Genomic DNA, 22,884 nt, shown 5'->3' with positions numbered 1-22,884 from the left:
ATGCTATGGCTGCATCTCCGCGTAGCCTAGTATGTAGTGGTGGTGTGTTAGCGCATTTGAGTATTTTCTATAATATATGTGTGGATGTGAACCTATTTTTTAGGTGTGACAGCAGATACGTTTATGTTTTTTAGTATTATTACACGTTTCATCGTTGGTAGTACCAGTTTGGTGTTTTGACTGCGTCTATGATAACATGGCAAATGTAGTTCATCAGACGCGGTTAATGAAAGTTATCGTCGTTCTTCATTTGTCTGTTTGGTTCTTTTTTTTCATTGCTAACTGTATCGGCTGGCATGGTAGTTTGATCACGCAGCCGTAACCTGTGCAGTTGCTGCACGAGACCGTTTCAACTTGTTCCCCATAGTATGCACCACAATACAATATGTGTGACTAAAATGCGCTGACTGAACATGGAAATCTATGCGATGAAGAGTCAGTACAACTAACATGGCATACTAACTACAACTAACATGGCAGATTCAGTACAAATAACATGGCAAATTCAGTAGGAATGACATGGCAGATTCAGTAGAAATGGTATGGCAGATTCATTAGAAATTGCATGGCAGATTCAGTTCAAGTAACATGGCAAATTCAGTACCATACACGTGGCAACCGCAGTTATTCATTCATGGCATTTTGCTTCACATTCTGATGCCCCTGAAGAGTCACTCTCCATTTTTACAAAATTTAGAACATCTAGATTACAAAAAAATGTCACCATGGACCAAGTCACAGTGCTCCAATGTTGCTTACGGATTGCCCGTCCCTTTCTTTGGTTTCTTGTGTTTTGCTTGAATCTCCAGTCCTGATTTGTATCTTATCTCTTTTGGACGCCCTTCTATGATGGAATGGGGCGGGTTCCTAACCTGGGTTTGTGTGCTTGCTGTTCCAGATCCTACCTCCGAGTTTTCAGATGATGGCCCCGTGGATGAAGACACACTTGATGTGCGGGGGAACCTGTGTAAGGCTTCCTCAGCTTTCCTCTTCTTGATCTCATCAAGCTCTCTTTTGAGGGCCTTCCTGTGTTTTTCTGTGACCTTTGCTGTCTCATCACTCTTGCATGCTTCATCAATTAGTTCAGCATAGTTCTTTGTCAACACAACGTGCCTCACGGCTTCCATGGTTGACTCTGGTCTCTCGTCATGCACGGCCAAAACTGCGTTTGATGTTTGCGGCGCCAATGCATTGTCAGCGTCCCAAGTCCATCGCCGCCTTATGAAATGGCGGGGCATTCGTGTCACCGCGTTCATGTCCATTACTTTTAGTATGTGACAGCACACAATCCCGTCCCGTTTGAATTTGCAGCATTGGTAGTAGTATTCGCCTTCGCTTATCGATGCCTTCACAAAGTAGTTCCTTCCCTTGTCCGGGTCTTCAGGTTCTGAATCCGACATGCCCATGATAGAACACACCTTGAACGTATGTTCGTCCGCCTGGAAAGCCGTGTACATGCTGGCACGCTTTATTTCTTCCTGGAATCTGCAAGTTTTGTGTGGTTTTTGTTAAACTCTTGTGTGAAGTTTTTTGTAGCACCTTTTGTTTGTTGTGGCCAATGGAATTACAGTTCGTTCAAACATGGCAACTACAGTTCATCGAACATGGCAACTGCAGTTGAGTAAACATGGCAACTGCAGTTCATTAAACATGGTAACTGCAGTTCACTAAACATGGCAACTACATAACAACTTCATTCGGCATTTGCATTCCATACCATCATGGCCAGTGGAAGTACAATTCATTAAACATGGTAACTGCAGTTGAGTAAACATGGAAACTGTAGTTCATTAAACATGGCAAACTATAGTTCATTAAACATGGCAACTACATATCATGGTTACTCTGTACTCAATGGCTACTTTTAAAAAAAATCACCATTTTCAAATAAGCTTTTCAACTGCATTGCATTCTACATGGCACCTACTACCTCCATGATTGTGCAAACAAGATTGTAACACAACTGACTTACTTGTTAAAATTTTTGTTGGTGTATATCTTGCTCATCTGCCTCTCCATTGATAAAACGTTAGCAATTTTGGCTGCTAGAGCGCGGTGTTTGCTTCTTGCTGTAGCTCGGACCCCAGTATTTTTTGTTGCAAAGCGGTGTACTGCTTGGCAAACTGGAGCAATGAGTTGCCAGGGCTGACGTACCGCTTCAAACCAGCATTGAACCCCTCACTGCGCTGTGTAGTCTGCAGAAACGGGAAGAAGCACTGCATGAAGTAGGCCTGCACCCAGTACATTCGCTTTTCCCACAAGCTAGCAAGCGTCTCGTGGTCTTGGACTTGATATGTTTCAATCATAGCCATCCAGCTCCTTTCAAACTCCTCCACTGTCAAGCTGTGGTCCACGCACAGCTCGAATGCCTTGTGCAGCTCTAGACGGTCAGCAAAGAACGGTCCTAGCGTCTCCTCAGCCTTCTTTATAATGTGCCACCTGCAGTGCCTGTGCACTGCCAACGGAAAGACCTCCTCTATGCCTGCACGCATGCTAAAATCCTGGTCTGTTATTATGTTCATCGGAGCAAGTCCACCCATGCACTCCAAGAAGGTCTTGAACAGCCAAATGTACCCATCCGTGTCTTCGTTCCGAACGAGCCGCATCCGAACTGCAATGACTGATTGTGGTTATTTATTCCTATGAATGGAGCGCATGGCATCTTGTACATATTAGTGAGATATGTCGCGTCGAACGAAATACAGTCTTGGAAATGTTTGTAGGCTCTTCTTGCAGCACCATCCACCCAATACATGTTCCTGACACGGTCCTCATCGTCCAATCTTATCCTGTAGAAGAAATCTGGATCTTCTTTCGCTTTCTCATCGAAGTAGGCTATCTTGGCTTCTATGTCAGCCAACTTGCTTTCTCTACGGTACTTTGCCTTTAGGTTTGTGACGTCCGCTGGTATGTAGGGCATGCTACTCAGAGTCCCATTTTTGCTGTGGATGAGGGAGAGTATCTGGACCATTCTTGATGGACCGACGTTACAATCATGTAGCATCTTTATGAATTTCTTCTCGAGGGGGGTGAATCCCTGTGGGCGGTTAGAAATTTTACCAGGTCAAACTTCTTTATTACCTCGTGGTTATGCTCGTCAAAATATTCATTGACCACCCACTGTGCTCCATCTACGTTCAGCTTACACCGGACAGGGCATTCCGTCTTGACAATGATACCTCTCTTTCGTTCCGGAACGACAGACGCATCACCTTTGCCCTTCTTGTTTCTTCGTGCCTTGTAGCACCTGATCTCACCTCTGCTGTACTCGTTAGTTTTTTTAATTTTCCTATGGTATTCGGTGTTGACCGCAAACCCATGGAACTTTGTATATGTCTGGTAGAATTTCTTTGCATCTTCAAACGAATCAAATCTCTACCCAAGATACGGTGCCTGAGGTACTATGATTTCTGATTGCCCACCATCTTCATCCCCTTGTGCTTCGTCACCGGTTTCATCATTCACTTCAGTATCGGCGGCTGTTTCATCTGCTTGAGTGTTGCTTATGCTGGTCTGCAAAGGTGTGCTTGTCGGCATTGCTGGAACGATTGCCATTTTCGACACTAACTCGGCACTGTTTGTGGCATGAGTGTTGGCTGGCTGGTGGAACGCGTCTTCCATGCACTCAGAGCTCCCCGCAGTAGATGTCCCCGTGCCGCTGTTAATTGTAGTTGAAGGTCCTGCAATAAAAAATCAGGTACGATCGTAAGATTTTGCTTGAACGACATGTTTATCGTAACGGAGTACAACAACTGCATGTGATTTTGCATGACATCAGTCACACAGCAAGCCGTGAATCTGCATATGGCCATGCATGGCAACTGTAATTCTCCAGTAATGGCAGATGCAGTTCAACAACATGGCAACTACTGTTGCCAACACATGGCAACCAACGTCTTTTAGCATCAGAACTTGTAGTATATAGCAATGGCAGCTACAGTCCAACATACATGGCAACTACTGTTGCCAACACAAGGCAACCAGTATATTCTAGCATCAAAACTTGTATTCTATGCCTGAGCTTAGTAGGCAAATGTGAACAATCATGAATGTTGCACCCACTCTTATAGCAATTGGCAAATCCCGAAGACAATATACGACTCTTTTTGCACACGAACACTTCGTAGCATTTTTTGTTTGTTTTTTCCACCACCACCGTTACAAATATACTTTTCCTCACATGCTATTCCCACAAAAGCAAATGCATTACTACTTTCTGATTCACATTATTTTTTTACCTTGTTGTGCCGCATGTGTCGATCTTGTGTGGTCTGTGCTCTATCTACAATAGCTCTTTCCTGCAACTGTGAAGCTTGCCATAAGACGTTTGCCGATGTGGTTCCACCGTAACAACCTGCAATCATGGTAGCATTTGGTCATTGCATGTCAACTGTAGTTTGTTCAACATGGCACATGTAGTGGTCCAATCATGCCACACAGATTTGTTCACACTTTGTCATCCACGGTTGTTTATACATTGCAGTCACATTTGATTATACATGGCAACTGCAGTTGTCTAGGCATGGCAACTGCAGTTGTGCATCTACGGCAACTGCAGTTGTGCAGCCATGGCAACTTCAGCTGTCCAGGCATGGCAACTTCATCTGTCAGATATGTTCCTTTCTCCTACCTCACTGTCCACAACTTCACTTGCATGCACTCACCTGTGTACGACGTTGATGGCAGGTACATGGTTGCCGCCTGATGCCACGTGCTGCATGAAGGTCCTACAATTTTTCCGACATAACTCGTGAGTCTTTTTCCATCATTTCAAGTTTAATTTCATATCCACAACAGTAAGATTCTTTTTCGTATGCATTACCTTGATTTGCCACATTAGCTAGCTGAAGTTGGTTGCCCGTACATTTGTCAGCGTTAGCGCCCTGTGTCGAAACTTGCCATGCTGCCCCCCTGATTGTGTTTTGGTCATACGAACCTGCTAAAAATTAGATTGTAGGACATAAGTAGAATGACATCTTCATTGTCACGAACATGGCAACTGTTTCTTCTTTGTTTGTCATGCATCGTATCGATGCCCGCGTAGTGCTCTAGTAGTGGCAGCAACGGCCCTGAAGAAATGAGTTGATTGTACTCTGCTGCATCCCAAGGTGGCGTTTCCGGCCTTTGAGAAAGCCAAGGATCAGTGCCATGTTCGTGATTCATTCTTCTGCTTTCTTTTCCTGCCACTGTGTTTGTAGTCACTGCATGAACAAGAACGCATCAACAATCCGCAAAAAGCATTCTTGTTGTTTGCACGTAGAAGATAACACGGTAATCTCATAACATTTCTTGCGTAGGCAACCAACACCTCATGGCAAGTAGGACATGCACATCCATTCTCTTTTCTGAATTCTGGATGCCAGCTATCATTTTGAAGCGATGGCAACAAACAACAAAATAGGATGGCAAGCAATAAGATAACATGGTGGCAGTTAACGACAACGATAGGTGGCAACTGATGTTAGACACAAGTGGCAATTATTTTTCCTACCTCCCTATGCCAAATTCCTACTCTCTCTCCCTATTTTTAGTGATTCCTACGCATCCTTCATTACCAACTACTCGCACCAAGCCAACCGAGAATCTTAGCTCAACTCTAGCATAGTTCATGGCAGATCTGGCGTATGTTGGTTGGCAAATGCGAATACATACAAATCCGTGGGGTGTTTTGCCCCGATAGCGTGGATCCAGCCGCCTTCTTAGTTGGCAAATTTGCAATTTCAAATTTCTGGCCATAAGAAGGACGAGAAACAGAAGGAGATCGAAGATTCACCTGTTTTTAGCTGGTCGTCTTGGGACGGCGGGGTTGGGGTGGGGGGGTGGTTAGCGATGGGAAGGTGCTAGGGATCCTCTCTGGTTGCCATGGCAACCAGAGAAGGAAGGCGATGGAGGTAGGGGATCGAGAGGTGGGAGACAATGGCGGCAGGGCGGACTGGGGATCGGAAGGAGGCCGGGACGGCTGGCGTGCTGGGTCGTGCGGGCAGCGCGGTCGTCTGGCCCGGACGTGTGGGCGGTTTTGCCACACACCGGACGTGCGGGCTGTGGCTGCGCGCGCCCGGACGCGGTCGTGCGGGCGGGTTCTTCTTCATGCCACACGAGGCGTGCGGTACAACCACCCGATACACCACACGTGTGGCAGTTATCGGCGTCCTTTTCTGAAACCTGGCGCTTCCGTTTTGGCGCCAACACAGAAAATACAGGTTTTGGGGGCACACAGAAACCTCTGCTAATCCACACAGGAAACACGCAAAAATCTCACCACCACATTAGATCGCTCAGATCAATCAGGAACAAGATCCTTGGCAGAAGCGCATCAGACAAATTCAACCTCAGGTGGAAGAAGGAAATTTGCAATCTGGAGGCCAAGGTGCGTCAAACGGACATCAGGCAGAAGCAACAACCAAGTATCAAGCGAACCTAGGGGCATTTGTTTCCTACATGGCTTCTCCAAACATTGGTCCTGGGAACCATGAGGGCTGTGTTGAATCTCAAGGACCAAAAGTATACTTACTCCTCATGATCTCCTTGATTGCTTCGTATACGATACTATGATAGAGCTTATGAATCAGTTAAGTTCTACTACTAGCCTTATGCCTGGTACATGAAGTAACTAGACATGTCAAAATAGAGCTCTTTATATCAGCCACTGACCTGCTCTTTTTCATTGTGCTGACCTCAGCCTGCAATTTGAAGTAGATAAGTATATCATTCACAAATTGTTCAAAAATAATCCTTCGAACTGGAACAAATTATAGCTCGCCCTGGAGGTGCTTACTAGTGTTTGTGAGCTGCTCAGAGCTGCAAGGATCATCTTGCAATTGCAAGTCATTGCTGAAGAAAGTAAAGTCACTTTTGTGGAGCCTTTTTGTGTGTGACTAGGCCTGTAGCAGTAATGAACATTGAGTATTGTTCAGTATTTACATATTCATTACACAATACAACTTGCAGAATTCCTGGTGACTATGATAAATATCATAATACTCTTATATGTTCATGTACATGTTTAGCCCATATATTGTCAGGATTTCACTTATTTTCGGTGTTAGCATGTATAGATAACTTAAATGACTGGATGGAATGCTATAGACAAGTCATTCAGCTCATTCACATTATACTCCATCAAAAGACAAGTCGTAAAACACTGATAGTCCAGAAGTTCTATGAGATCTATAGCAAGATTGTGATTTCTAGTATCTATACTGCTAAACAAGCAATATGAACCAAGCTGCAGCAAGGCTTATTTTGCATCAGGCACGATTGCAGTCGATCTTTGCAGCTATGTCCATGTCGACATTGTTGATTACCAACCATTCCCGCCACGGTGATGGCGCATCTTGCCTCCCTCCGTCAGGTACATGACTGCCGTGTCACTCAGCACCATCAAAACATTACTCACAAGCAGGTCTGCCAATCTCACTGCAAGCCATTAAGTCTCTATTCCTCATGTTTGAGCTTAGGCCGGTATCTTCTGGCCTCGTCATGTCTGCAAAAATCACCACCATCAGCTAATTAAAGTTCAGTTGATTCAACCAATACACGACATCAATTTTGTGCGAGCCATTCCCATTTCCGGCAGGGTGAGCTATGGTACCGAGCATGGCGTGGACCGGGGCCATGAATACGGCGAGCCGCTGGATGGCGCCTCGGCCTCCGCCCTGCCGCCGCCGTCGCGGTCTTCAAGGACGGCACGGCCACCAACCGCCTCCTCTTGGCCGTCGACACGGCATCCCCCGCCCCCACCTCCACTGTCCCCGTATCCACTATCCCCGCCGAGATCCACCATCCTCGCCCCCATCGCAGGCAACTCCAGGACCCGGCATTGTGGTCATCCGGGATGGGGGCGGCACCACCGCGGCAGTGCGACGGGCCGTAGCTGGTACGTACACAGGATCCACCGGAGAGAGCCCCCGCCCCCGCCGCCGCCGCAGCAGCATCACCGGAAAACCGCCGGGGAGAGAGATAAGTCGACGACGAGATGCGGTGGGAGAGTGGAGGGGATGGGGTGTGATAGACCCCGAGCGGAGTGTTCGCTGGGTTGAACTTCTGCGCGAACGAGACAGCTCGGCAAACGTGGCGACCAAAATGCAACAAGATTCGCGCATCCCAATCGGCCGGCCAGAAGGGCGTTTGCTGGATATCATTTCCGTTTTTGACCTACCTTTGCACTATGTTGCTCGAGTAGCTCGGCATCTCTTGCAGATCCGCAAAACCGCATTTTATGATTTTTGAGCTAAAAAAAGTCTATTCTAGACCGTGCAAAACAGTTGATACCGGATTTTTCTTCAACTCCCCTAAAAAATCATCATACCTCAGATTCTTAGTTTTTGCTCTTTTCTTGATTTTGTCTATCGCACGAAAACAGTTGGTGGGAGTGAAACTTCGGCACGACCGTTCCTGCGGCATTGAACGGCCACGACACTGCAGCATCGAAGCTCTAGTGGAAGGAGGCACATGAAGAGGCACATGAGCAGGAGGCCCAATAACCCGAAACACTCAGTCAGACAAACGCGCGCGCAGAAGAAAGGAAGAATGTGACGCTCGGGGGCACTGAGATTGATGCAGAATCAGACGGCCACAAAATTCAACCTGAAGCGAAATAAAAAACAGACTACCAAAAAATAGGAAAGTGATCCATTTTGCTCAATTGATATAGAAAACATGCAAACACTCATGTATGAAGCAACTGCACACCGTGCCGCAGTCTGCGCTAACTTCACTTCTCTTTTATTTAATATAAAATGATATTGGTTGTGTACAGCCCCATGGTGGATTACAAATGTATATGAGCAGTTTTCAAACGACGATTGGTTAAAACCAAATTTTGGATAAACCAAATCACTTTTCTTTCTTCCTCACGAAGAAAGAAAGGGTGATCCTGCCAGCCGCCAAGTCCTTCCGTCATCGACCTATGGTGGGTTCCCTCCGCCGACGGCCTAGGTCGTCGATGGTGAGGGGGGCTGTTGTTGGGAATCGTAGCATAATTTAAAATTTTCCTACGTTCACCAAGATGCATCTATGGAGTCTACTAGCAACGAGGGGAAAGGAGTGCATCTACATACCCTTGTAGATCGCGAGCGGAAGCGTTCCAATGAACGTGGATGACGGAGTCGTACTCGCCGTGATCCAAATCACCGATGACCGAGTGCCGAACGGACGGCACCTCCGCGTTCAACACACGTACGGTGCAGCGACGTCTCCTCCTTCTTGATCCAGCAAGGGGGAAGGAGAGGTTGATGGAGATCCAACAGCACGACGGCGTGGTGGTGGATGTAGCGGGTCTCCGGCAGGGCTTCGCCGAGCTTCTGCGAGACGGAGAGAGGTGTTGCAGGGGAGGAGGGAGGCGCCCAAGGCTGTAGGTTGCTGCCCTCCCCCTCCATTTATATAGGCCCCTGGGGGTGCGCCAGCCCTGGGAGATGGGATCTCCAAGGGGGGGCGGCGGCCAAGGGGGGAAGGGGTTGCCTTGCCCCCAAGGCAAGGGGGAAGCTCCCCCCTAGGGTTCCCAACCCTAGGCGCATGGGGGAGGCCCAAGGGGGGCGCCCCAGCCCACTAAGGGCTGGTTCCCTTCCACTTTCAGCCCACGGGGCCCTCCGGGATAGGTGGCCCCACCCGGTGGACCCCCGGGACCCTTCCGGTGGTCCCGGTACAATACCGGTAACCCCCGAAACTTTCCCGGTGGCCGAAACTGGACTTCCTATATATAATTCTTCACCTCCGGACCATTCTGGAACCTCTCGCGACGTCCGGGATCTCATCCGGGACTCCAAACAACTTTCGGGTTTCCGCATACATATATCTCTACAACCCTAGCGTCACCGGACCTTAAGTGTGTAGACCCTACGGGTTCGGGAGACATGCAGACATGACCGAGACGCCTCTCCGGTCAATAACCAACAGCGGGATCTGGATACCCATGTTGGCTCCCACATGCTCCACGATGATCTCATCGGATGAACCACGGTGTCGAGGATTCAATCAATCCGTATGCAATTCCCTTTGTCAATCGGTATGTTACTTGCCCGAGATTCGATCGTCGGTATCCCAATACCTTGTTCAATCTCGTTACCGGCAAGTCTCTTTACTCGTACCGCAATGCATGATCCTGTGACTAACGCCTTAGTCACATTGAGCTCATTATGATGATGCATTACCGAGTGGGCCCAGAGATACCTCTCCGTCACACGGAGTGACAAATCCCAGTCTCGATCCGTGCCAACCCAACAGACACTTTCGGAGATACCCGTAATGCACCTTTATAGTCACCCAGTTACGTTGTGACGTTTGGCACACCCAAAGCACTCCTACGGTATCCGGGAGTTGCACGATCTCATGGTCTAAGGAAAAGATACTTGACATTGGAAAAGCTCTAGCAAACGAAACTACACGATCTTTTATGCTATGCTTAGGATTGGGTCTTTTCCATCACATCATTCTCCTAATGATGTGATCCCGTTATCAATGACATCCAATGTCCATAGTCAGGAAACCATGACTATCTGTTGATCAACGAGCTAGTCAACTAGAGGCTTACTAGGGACACTTTGGGGTCTATGTATTCACACATGTATTACGATTTCCGGACAATACAATTATAGCATGAACAATAGACAATTACCATGAACAAAGAAATATAATAATAACCATTTATTATTGCCTCTAGGGCATATTTCCAACAGTCTCCCACTTGCACTAGAGTCAATAATCTAGTTACATTGTGATGAATCGAACACCCATTGCGTCCTGGTGTTGATCATGTTTTGCCCTAGGGAGAGGTTTAGTCAACGGATCTGCTACATTCAGGTCCGTATGTACTTTACAAATATCTATGTCTCCATTTTGAACACTTTCACGAATGGAGTTGAAGCGACGCTTGATATGCCTGGTCTTCCTGTGAAACCTGGGCTCCTTCGCAAGGGCAATAGCTCCGGTGTTGTCACAGAAGAGAGTCATCGGGCCCGACGCATTGGGAATCACCCCTAGGTCGGTAATGAACTCCTTCATCCAGACTGCTTCCTGTGCTGCCTCTGAGGCTGCCATGTATTCCGCTTCACATGTAGATCCCGCCACGACGCTTTGCTTGCAACTGCACCAGCTTACTACTCCTCCATTCAAAATATACACGTATCCGGTCTGTGACTTCGAGTCATCCAGATCTGTGTCGAAGCTAGCGTCGACGTAACCCTTTACGACGAGCTCTTCGTCACCTCCATAAACGAGAAACATATCCTTAGTCCTCTTCAGGTACTTCAGGATATTCTTGACCGCTGTCCAGTGTTCCTTGCCGGGATTACTTTGGTACCTTCCTACCAAACTTACGGCAAGGTTTATATCAGGTCTGGAACACAGCATGGCATACATAATAGACCCTATGGCCGAGGCATAGGGGATGGCACTCATCTCTTCTATATCTTCTGCCGTGGTCGGGCATTGAGCCGTGCTCAATTGCACACCTTGCAATACAGGCAAGAATCCCTTCTTGGACTGATCCATACTGAACTTCTTCAATATCTTGTCAAGGTATGTACTCTGTGAAAGACCAATGAGGCGTCTTGATCTATCTCTATAGATCTTGATGCCTAATATATAAGCAGCTTCTCCAAGGTCCTTCATTGAAAAACACTTATTCAAATAGGCCTTTATACTTTCCAAGAATTCTATATCATTTCCCATCAATAGTATGTCATCCACATATAATATGAGAAATGCTACAGAGCTCCCACTCACTTTCTTGTAAACACAGGCTTCTCCATAAGTCTGTGTAAACCCAAACGCTTTGATCATCTCATCAAAGCGAATGTTCCAACTCCGAGATGCTTGCACCAGCCCATAGATTGAGTGCTGGAGCTTGCACACTTTGTTAGCATTCTTAGGATCGACAAAACCTTTCGGCTGCATCATATACAACTCTTCCTTAAGGAAGCCGTTAAGGAATGCCGTTTTGACGTCCATCTGCCATATCTCATAATCATAGTATGCGGCAATTGCTAACATGATTCGGACGGACTTCAGCTTCGCTACGGGTGAGAAAGTCTCTTCGTAGTCAACCCCTTGAACTTGTCGATAACCCTTAGCGACAAGTCGAGCTTTGTAGATGGTCACATTACCATCTGCGTCCGTCTTCTTCTTAAAGATCATTTGTTTTCTATGGCTCGCCGCTCATCGGGCAAGTCAGTCAAAGTCCATACTTTGTTTTCATACATGGATTCTATCTCGGATTTCACGGCTTCTAGCCATTTGTCGGAATCCGGGCCCGCCATCACTTCTTCATAGTTCGAAGGTTCACTGTTGTCTAACAACATAATTTCCAGGACAGGGTTGCCGTACCACTCTGGTGCGGAACGTGTCCTTGTGGACCTACGAAGTTCAGTAACTTGATCCGAAGCTTCATGATCATCATCATTAACTTCCTCCCCAGTCGGTGTAGGCACCACAGGAACATTTTCCCGCGCTGCGCTACTTTCCGGTTCGGAAGGGGTGACTATCACCTCATCAAGTTCCACTTTCCTCCCACTCAATTCTTTCGAGAGAAACTCCTTCTCCAGAAAGGACCCGTTCTTGGCAACGAAGATCTTGCCTTCGGATCTGAGGTAGAAGGTATACCCAATAGTTTCCTTAGGGTATCCTATGAAGACGCATTTTTCCGACTTGGGTTCGAGCTTTTCAGGTTGAAGTTTCTTGACATAAGCATCGCATCCCAAACTTTTAGAAACGACAGCTTAGGTTTCTTCCCAAGCCATAATTCATACGGTGTCGTCTCAACGGATTTCGACGGAGCCCTATTTAAAGTGAATGCGGCAGTCTCTAAAGCATAACCCCAAAATGAGAGCGGTAAATCGGTAAGAGACATCATAGATAGCACCATATCCAATAGAGTGCGATTACGACGTTCGGACACACCATTTCTCTGAGGTGTTCCAGGCGGCGTGAGTTGTGAAACTATTCCACATTTCCTTAAGTGTGCACCAAACTCGTGACTTAAATATTCTCCACCACGATCTGATCATAGGAATTTTATTCTCCTGTCACGTTGATTCTCAACTTCACTCTGAAATTCCTTGAACTTTTCAAAGGTTTCAGACTTGTGTTTCATTAGGTAGACATACCCATATCTAGTTAAATCATCAGTGAGAGTGAGAACATAACGATATCCTCCGCGAGCCTCAACACTCATTGGGCCACACACATCGGTATGTATGATTTCCAATAAGTTGGTTGCTCGCTCCATTGTTCCGGAGAACGGAGTCTTGGTCATCTTACCCATGAGGCATGGTTCGCACGTGTCAAATGATTCGTAATCAAGAGACTCCAAAAGTCCATTTGCATGGAGCTTCTTCATGCGCTTGACACCAATGTGACCAAGGCGGCAGTGCCACAAGTATGTGGGACTATCGTTATCAACTTTACATCTTTTGGTATTCACACTATGAACATGTGTAACATCACGTTCGAGATTCATCAAAAATAAACCATTGACTAGCGGGGCATGACCATAAAACATATCTCTCAAATAAATAGAACAACCATTATTCTCGGATTTAAATGAGTAGCCATCTCGAATTAAACGAGATCCAGACACAATGTTCATGCTCAAAGCTGGCACTAAATAACAATTATTGAGGTTTAAAACCAATCCCGTGGGTAGGTGCAGAGGTAGCGTGCCGACGGCGATCACATCGACCTTGGAACCATTCCCGACGCGCATCGTCACCTCGTCCTTTGCCAGTCTCCGTTTATTCCGTAGTTCCTGTTTTGAGTTACAAATATGAGCAACCGCACCGGTATCAAATACCCAGGAGCTACTACGAGTACTGGTAAGGTACACATCAATTACATGTATATCACATATACCTTTGGTGTTGCCGGCCTTCTTCTTGTCCGCTAAGTATTTGGGGCAGTTCCGCTTCCAGTGACCACTTCCCTTGCAATAAAAGCACTCAGTCTCGGGCTTGGGTCCATTCTTTGACTTCTTCCCGGTAACTGGTTTACCGGGCGCGGCAACTCCCTTGCCGTCCTTCTTGAAGTTCTTCTTACCCTTGCCCTTCTTGAACTTAGTGGTTTTATTCACCATCAACACTTGATGTTCTTTTCTGATCTCTACCTCAGCTGATTTCAGCATTGAATATACCTCAGGAATGGTCTTTTCCATCCCCTGCATATTGAAGTTCATCACAAAGCTCTTGTAGCTTGGTGGAAGCGACTGGAGGATTCTGTCAATGACCGCGTCATCCAGGAGATTGACTCCCAGCTGAGACAAGCGGTTATGCAACCCAGACATTCTGAGTATGTGCTCACTAACAGAACTGTTCTCCTCCATTTTACAACTGAAGAACTTGTCGGAGACATCATATCTCTCGACCCGGGCATGAGCTTGAAAAACCAGTTTCAGCTCCTCGAACATCTCATATGCTCCATGTTTCTCAAAACGCTTTTGGAGACCCGGCTCTAAGCTGTAAAGCATGCCGCACTGAAAGAGGGAGTAATCATCAGCACGTGATTGCCAAGCGTTCATAACGTCTTGGTTCTGTGGGATTGGTGCATCACCTAGCGGTGCTTCTAAGACATAATCTTTCTTGGCTACTATAAGGATGAGCCTCAGGTTCCGGACCCAGTCCGTATATTTGCTGCCATCATCTTTCAGCTTGGTTTTCTCTAGGAACGCGTTGAAATTGAAGACAACGTTGGCCATTTGATCTACAAGACATAGTGTAAAGATTTTAGACTAAGTTCATGATAATTGAGTTCATCTAATCAAATTATTTAATGAACTCCCACTCAGATAGACATCCCTCTAGTCATCTAAGTGAAACATGATCCGAGTTTAACTAGGCCGTGTCCGATCATCACGTGAGACGGACTAGTCAAGATTGGTGAACATCTTCATGTTGATCGTATCTTCTATACGACTCATGCTCGACCTTTCGGTCCTCCGTGTTCCGAGGCCATGTCTGTACATGCTAGGCTCGTCAAGTCAACCTAAGTGTATTGCGTGTGTTCCGAGGCCATGTCTGTACATGCTAGGCTCGTCAACACCCGTTGTATTCGAATGTTAGAATCTATCACACCCGATCATCACGTGGTGCTTCGAAACAACGAACCTTCACAACGGTGCACAGTTAGGGTGAACACTTTCTTGAAATTATTATAAGGGATCATCCTACTTGCTACCGTCGTTCTAAGCAAATAAGATGCAAAAACATGATAAACATCACATGCAATCAAATAGTGACATGATATGGCCAATATCATTATGCTCCTTTGATCTCCATCTTCGGGGCACCATGATCATCTTCGTCACCGGCATGACACCATGATCTCCATCATTGTGTCTTCATGAAGTCGTCACGCCAACGATTACTTCTACTTCTATGGCTAACGCGTTTAGCAATAAAGTAAAGTAATTTACATGGCGTTATTCAATGACACGCAGGTCATACAAAATAATAAAGACAACTCCTATGGCTCCTGCCGGTTGTCATACTCATCGACATGCAAGTCGTGATTCCTATTACAAGAATACGATCAATCTCATACATCACATATATCATTCATCACATCTTCTGGCCATATCACATCACATAGCACTTGCTTCAAAAACAAGTTAGACGTCCTCTAATTGTTGTTGCAAGTTTTTACGTGGTTTGTAGGTTTCTAGCAAGAACGTTTCTTACCTACGTATGACCACAATGTGATTTGCCAATTTCTATTTACCCTTCATAAGGACCCTTTTCATCGAATCCGTTCCGACTAAAGTAGGAGAGACAGACACCCGCTAGCCACCTTATGCATCTAGTGCATGTCAGTCGGTGGAACCTGTCTCACGTAAGTGTACGTGTAAGGTCGGTCCGGGCCGCTTCATCCTACAATGCCGCCGAAACAAGAAAAGACTAGTAGCGGCAAGAAGAATTGGCAAACTCAACGCCCACAACTTCTTTGTGTTCTACTCGTGCATAGTAACTACGCATAGACCTGGCTCATGATGCCACTGTTGGGAATCGTAGCATAATTTAAAATTTTCCTAAGTTCACCAAGATGCATCTATGGAGTCTACTAGCAACGAGGGGAAAGGAGTGCATCTACATACGCTTGTAGATCGCGAGCGGAAGCGTTCCAATGAACGTGGATGACGGAGTCGTACTCGCCGTGATCCAAATCACCGATGACCGAGTGCCGAACGGACGGCACCTCCGCGTTCAACACACGTACGGTGCAGCGACGTCTCCTCCTTCTTGATCCAGCAAGGGGGAAGGAGAGGTTGATGGAGATCCAACAGCACGACGGCGTGGTGGTGGATGTAGCGGGTCTCCGGCAGGGCTTCGCCGAGCTTCTGCGAGACGGAGAGAGGTGTTGCAGGGGAGGAGGGAGGCGCCCAACGCTGTAGGTTGCTGCCCTCCCTCCCCCCTTTATATAGGCCCCTGGGGGGGGTGCGCCAGCCCTGGGAGATGGGATCTCCAAGGGGGGGGGGGGGGGGCGGCGGCCAAGGGGGGAAGGGGTTGCCTTGCCCCCCAAGGCAAGGGGGAAGCTCCCCCCTAGGGTTCCCAACCCTAGGCGCATGGGGGGAGGCCCAAGGGGGCGCCCCAGCCCACTAAGGGCTGGTTCCCTTCCACTTTCAGCCCACGGGGCCCTCCGGGATAGGTGGCCCCACCCGGTGGACCCCCGGGACCCTTCCGGTGGTCCCGGTACAATACCGGTAACCCCCGAAACTTTCCCGGTGGCCGAAACTGGACTTCCTATATATAATTCTTCACCTCCGGGCCATTCCGGAACCTCTCGCGACGTCTGGGATCTCATCCGGGACTCCGAACAACTTTCAGGTTTCCGCATACATATATCTCTACAACCCTAGCGTCACCGGACCTTAAGTGTGTAGACCCTACGGGTTCGGGAGACATGCAGACATGACCGAGACGCCTCTCCGGTCAATAACCAACAGCGGGATCTGGATACCCATGTTGGCTCCCACATGCTCCACGATGATCTCATCGGATGAACCACGGTGTCGAGGATTCAATCAATCCGTATGCAATTCCCTTTGTCAATCGGTATGTTACTTGCCCGAGATTCGATCGTCGGTATCCCAATACCTTGTTCAATCTCGTTACCGGCAAGTCTCTTTACTCGTACCGCGATGCATGATCCCGTGACTAACGCCTTAGTCACATTGAGCTCATTATGATGATGCATTACCGAGTGGGCCCAGAGATACCTCTCCGTCACACGGAGTGACAAATCCCAGCCTCGATCCGTGGCAACCCAACAGACACTTTCGGAGATACCCGTAATGCACCTTTATAGTCACCCAGTTACGTTGTGACGTTTGGCACACCCAAAGCACTCCTACGGTATCCGGGAGTTGCACGATCTCATGGTCTAAGGAAAAGATACTTGACATTGGAAAAGCTCTAGCAAACGAAACTACACGATCTTTTATGCTATGCTTAGGATTGGGTCTTGTCCATCACATCATTCTCCTAGTGATGTGATCCCGTTATCAATGACATCCAATGTCCATATTCAGGAAACCATGACTATCTGTTGATCAACGAGCTAGTTAACTAGAGGCTTACTAGGGACACTTTGGGGTCTATGTATTCACACATGTATTACGATTTCCGGACAATACAATTATAGCATGAAAAATAGACAATTACCATGAACAAAGAAATATAATAATAACCATTTATTATTGCCTCTAGGGCATATTTCCAACAGCTGTCGGATTCACACGCGTGGATCGTGTAGCATTAGGTTTTAGGCCCTGGTAGCTTAGGTTTTTGGGTCTTTCGTCGTCCCGGCTTCGAGCAGCGGTGATGGAGGCGTTGAATAAAGAAGCTTTTGATCCTTTCTTGACGAGGCGATCGGTCCTATGATTGGAGATGGGTTTGGAAACCCGACTATTCATGCAAGGATGGCATGGCGACGACAACATCTTCGTGGTGAACTTGTGTCCTTGGACTCCGCTGTCCTGACAACGTTTGCTCCAGCACATACACAGAGCTTGGGAGGTAGTCCAGAAGCAGATGCAGATTATGGTATGCAACAGTGGCATCGGGAAGACGGTGGATCGTGTGTTGGGTTTGTGGCTCCTGGATGGCAGGTATGGTTTTCTTCTCCGACATCTTAGTCCTTTCTGGCCATCCATTCTCTATGCCCTGCCAACAAAGAACACCTACTTGACGTTAAATACATACAACGGTGAGAGCGGCCGTCAGGACGGGAACGTGCAAAGAAGATAGGATGGCCGAACCTCGGTGAGCCAGAGAACAGACGTGCGCCAGCCGACGAAGTGGATGGCTCCACCTGGATAAAGTAGATGTCGGCGACCACAACCTCCTCCTTGGCCTTTCCCCGATGAAACGGGAAACAACCATTAACCACCCTAACTTCCCATGTCGTAAATATGCCCTAGAGGCAATCATATTGTATTATTATATTTCCATATTCATAATTAAGTGTTTATATTTCATGCTATAACTGCTACGATCCTGGAATATGCGATTTGGTGGAAAATTCATATGCACGTGTGAAGTGATAAATAGATAAACAAAAGATTCCTAGTCTTGTCCCTGGGACTGGCTCAAGTGTTGTTGGTGATCATGTTTTTGGATCTTAGGATATCGTTAAGTGTAAGGATGAACCTAAAACAACATTGAGATTATGACGTTGGAAGAATGATCATATTGAATCGACCCAAACTTGTTTGTTATGGATTGAGATAATATCGTCTACATTCAATTATAATAACACGAAGTGTTAACGTATGTTTTTACTCATTAGACCATGAGAGTATCGTGGTCACTTCTTACCATACGGTGGGCATTGGGTTGCTCAAATGTCACCTGTAGCACGGTGATCATAACAACAACTTACAGGTTCATCGAAAAGTTTAACAAGTGGCCAGATAGCTCAAGAGTGGGATTTGCTCCTCCGATGATGGAGAGATATTCTTAGGGGCCTCTCGGTTTGACGGCATCCATCATCGTCTAGCCAGACATAGGTGACTACGTCACGGGGATGTTAAAACACAATAACGAGAAACAAGAATAAAACTAGTAACGAGGATTTCGGTATAGTGAGCATGGCGATGACTCAAGAGGATACCGTTGCATCCCGGGTTTTGTAAAGTATCGCGAAACAAAGAGAACATCACATGATAACCAAAGGTTCACTCGAATATCAGTCATGTGTGATACGTCTCCGTCGTATATACTTTTCCTAACACTTTTGCTCTTGTTTTTGACTCTAATTTGCATGATTTGAATGGAACTAAGCCGGACTGACGTTGTTTTCAGCAGAACTACCATGGTGTTGTTTTTGTGTAGAAAACATTTCTCGGAATTGGACGAAACTTTTTGGAGATTTTTATGGCATAAAAAAATATTGGAGCAAAGACCCACTGGAGGGGGCCACCTACTACCCACGAGGCACAAGGGCGCACCCATCCCCCCAGGGCGCGTCCTGGTGGCTCATGGGGCCCATGGGGCTCCGTTGACCCTAATATGGATACTATAAATTCCTATTTCCCAAAAAAATAGGAGAGAAAGTTTCATCATGTTTTACGATACGGAGCCACCGCCACCCCCTGTTCTTCATCGGGAGGGTAGATCTGGAGTCCATTTTGGGCTCTAGACAGGGGGATTCGTCGTCGTTGTCATCATCAACCATCCTCCATCACCAATTTCATGATGCTCACCATCAGGAGTCAGTAATTCTTTCATAGGCTTACTGGACGGTGATGGGTTGGATGAGATTTATCGTGTAATTGAGTTAGTTTTGTTAGGGCTTGATCCCTAGTATCCACCATGTTCTGAGATTGATGTTGCTATGACTTTGTTGTGCTTAATGCTTGTCACTAGGGCCCGAGTGCCATGATTTCATATCTGAACTGTTTATGTTTTCACCAATATATTTGTGTTCTTGATCCTATCTTGAAAGTTATATGCACCTATTGCGTGTTATGATCCGCATACCCCAAGGTGACAATAATTGGGATTTTTTTTGGTGATTACCGTAATTTGAGGAGTCCATGTATTCAATATGTGTTAATGCTTTGTTCCAGTTCTCTATTAAAAGGAGGCCTTAATATCCCTTAGTTTCCTTATAGACCCCGCTGCCACGGGAGGGTAGGACAAAATATGTCATGCAAGTTCTTATCATAAGCACGTATGACTATTTACGGAATACATGCCTACATTACATTGATGAATTGGAGCTAGTTCTATGTCGCCCTAGGTTATAACTGTTACATGATGAATGCTATCCAACATAATTATCCATCTGAAGGGGAACGAAGTATGAAAATCAAAAAAATCCTACGGAACACCCAAGATCCGATCTAGGAGATGCATAGCTACGAGAGGGGAGTGTGTCTACATACCCTTGTAGACCGAAATGCGTTAGCATCGTAACGCGGTTGATGTAGTCGTACTCTTCACGACCCAATCGCGACCCAATCCGATCTAATGCCGAATGGACGACACCTCCAAGATTAGCGCACGTTCAGCTTGATGGCGTCCTCTCCTTCTTGATCCAGCAAATGAGGGAGAGGAGGTAGATGAGATCGAAACCAACACGACGGCGTGGTGGTGGTGGTAGTGGTAGTGGAACTTCGGCAGGGCTTCGCCAAGCGCTGACGAAACGTGAAGGAGGAGAAAGGAGAGGGAGACGGGGCAAGCGCGGAAGGCCTGGCTGGCCCCTGCGCCTCCACACTATATATATAGGGGTGAGGGAGGGGGGTGGAAGCCCTAGCCCCCTTCCCAAGGCAGGGGGCGGCGGCCAAGGGTGGAGGACTGCCCTCCAAGCCAAGTGGAGGCCCTCCCCCTTAGGGTTTCCCGTCCCCCAGGCGCATGGGCCTTGTAGGGGCTGGTGCACCTGGCCCATTAAGGCCAAGGCACCCCCTATAGCCCATGGTACTGTATGGGACGTGGTGGAACCCTTCGAGGACTTCCGAAACCCTCCGGAACCTTCTGGTGGCTTCCTGGTACAATATCGAAAAACCAGACTTTTTCTTGAAACTCCGACAACAACTCTCATATATAAATCTTTACCTCCAAACCATTCTGGAGCTCCTCGTGATGTCCCGTATCCCATTCGGGACTCCTAAAAACCTTAAATTTTTCCACTATTAATATATCAATACTACCCTAGCGCTACCGAACGCTAAGTGTGCGACCCTACGGGTTCAGAACATGCAGACATGACCGAGACTCCTCTCCGGTCAATAACCAATAGCAGGACCTGGATGTCCATATTGGTTCCTACATATTCAACGAAGATCTTTATCGGTTGAACCACGATGTCAAGGATCCAGTCAATCCCGTATGCAATTCCCTTTGTCTAGCGATATGTTACTTGTCCAAGATTCGACCATCGATATCCCCATACCTAGTTCAATCTCGTTACCGACAAGTCTCTTTACTCGTCCCGTAATACAAGATCCCATGACTAAACTCATTAGCCACATGAAGCTTCTTATGATGTTGTATTACCGAGAGGGCCCAGAGATATCTCTCCATCACATGGAGCAACAAATCCCAGACTCGATCCATGCAACCCAACACACACCTTTGGAGATACCTGTAGAGCACCTTTATAATCACCCAGTTACGAAGTGATATTAGATAGCACACAACGCATTCCTCCGGTATTCGGGAGTGGCATGATCTCATGGTCTAAGGAACTGATACATGACATGATGAAAGCTATAGCAATTAGCAAAACGATCTGATGCTAAGCTTACGGTTGGGTTTGTCCATCACATCTTTCTCCTAATGATGTGATCCCGTTATCAAAGGACAACTCATGTCCATGGTTAGGAATCCATAACCATCTTTGATTAACGAGCTGGTCTAGTAGAGGCTTACTAGGGACACGGTGTAGTTTATGTATTCAGACATGTATTTAAGTTTCCGGTCAATACAATTCTAGCACGAATAATAAACATTTATCATGAACGGGAAATATGATAATAACCAATTTATTATTGCCTCTAGGGCATATTTCCAACAGTCTCCACTTGCACTAGAGTCAATAATCTAGTTCACATCGCCATGTGATTAACACCCAATGAGTTTTGGGGTTTGATCATGTTTTGCTTGTGAGAGAGGTTTTAGTCAAAGGGTCCACAACATTCAGATCTGTGTGTACTTTGAAAATCTCCATGTCATACTGTAGATGCTACTACCATGCTCCACTTGGAGTTATTCCAAATGACTGCTCCACTATACGTATCCGGTTTACGACTTAGAGTCGTCCAGATCGGTGTTAAAGCTTGCATCGACGTAACCCTTTACGACGAACTCTTTATCACCTCCATAACCAAGAAACATTTCCTTAGTCCTCTTTAGGTACTCAAGGATATTTTTTACCACTGTCCAGTGATCCACTCCTGGATTACTTTGGTACCTCCCTACAAGACTTATGGCAAGGCACACATCAGGTCTGGTACACAACATGGCATACATTATAGATCCTATGGCTGAGGCATAGGGGATGACCTCCATCCTTTCTCTTTCTTCTGCCGTGGTCGGGCTTTGAGTCTGACTCGACTTCACACCTTACAATACAGGAAAGGACTCCTTCTTTGACTGGTCCATTTTGAACTCCTTCAAATCTTTGACTGGTCCATACTTTGTTCTCATACATGGATCCTATGTCGAATTTTATGGCCTCAAGCCATTTGTCGGAATACATGCTCATCATTACTTCTTCATAGTTCGTAGACTCGCCGTTGTCTAACAACATGACTTCCAGGATGGGATTACCGTACCACTTCGTTGTGGAACGTGTCCCGGTCGACCTACGTAGTTTGGTAGTAACTTGATCTAAAGTTTCATGATCATTATCATTAGCTTCCTCTCTGGTTGGTGTAGGCATCATGGGAACTGCTTT

General features: G+C 46.7%; 2 protein-coding genes and 2 long non-coding RNA genes across 4 annotated transcripts; all 4 read right to left on the bottom strand.

Moving 5' to 3' along the window:
- Positions 1 to 755: 755 nt before the first annotated feature.
- LOC141026982 (uncharacterized) lies at positions 756 to 1,457 on the bottom strand. The gene has a single exon (XM_073503890.1). It carries the CDS (start codon positions 1,455 to 1,457, stop codon positions 756 to 758), a length of 702 nt encoding a protein of 233 aa, XP_073359991.1.
- A 588-nt stretch (positions 1,458 to 2,045) lies between these two features.
- LOC141026981 (protein FAR1-RELATED SEQUENCE 5-like) lies at positions 2,046 to 2,971 on the bottom strand. Its single transcript, XM_073503889.1, has 2 exons — positions 2,704 to 2,971; positions 2,046 to 2,611 (listed from the first exon to the last, which is right to left on the bottom strand). Exons 1-2 carry the CDS (start codon positions 2,969 to 2,971, stop codon positions 2,046 to 2,048), a joined length of 834 nt encoding a protein of 277 aa, XP_073359990.1.
- Positions 2,972 to 3,275: 304 nt separating this feature from the next.
- On the bottom strand, positions 3,276 to 6,922 carry LOC109769415 (uncharacterized). The gene is made up of 6 exons (XR_002234305.4): positions 6,776 to 6,922; positions 6,652 to 6,680; positions 4,823 to 5,201; positions 4,665 to 4,727; positions 4,239 to 4,354; positions 3,276 to 3,680 (listed from the first exon to the last, which is right to left on the bottom strand). It is a non-coding gene; the product is annotated as an uncharacterized lncRNA (long non-coding RNA).
- A 172-nt stretch (positions 6,923 to 7,094) lies between these two features.
- LOC141028001 (uncharacterized) lies at positions 7,095 to 8,053 on the bottom strand. Its single transcript, XR_012190107.1, has 2 exons — positions 7,592 to 8,053; positions 7,095 to 7,483 (listed from the first exon to the last, which is right to left on the bottom strand). It is a non-coding gene; the product is annotated as an uncharacterized lncRNA (long non-coding RNA).
- Positions 8,054 to 22,884: the final 14,831 nt, after the last annotated feature.

The sequence above is a fragment of the Aegilops tauschii genome, chromosome 7, assembly GCF_002575655.3.
Source record: "Aegilops tauschii subsp. strangulata cultivar AL8/78 chromosome 7, Aet v6.0, whole genome shotgun sequence".
Classification (NCBI taxonomy): Eukaryota; Viridiplantae; Streptophyta; class Magnoliopsida; order Poales; family Poaceae; genus Aegilops; species Aegilops tauschii.
The sequence above is the reverse complement of the archived record's forward strand: the minus strand, read 5'-3'. Positions and strand labels throughout refer to the sequence as shown.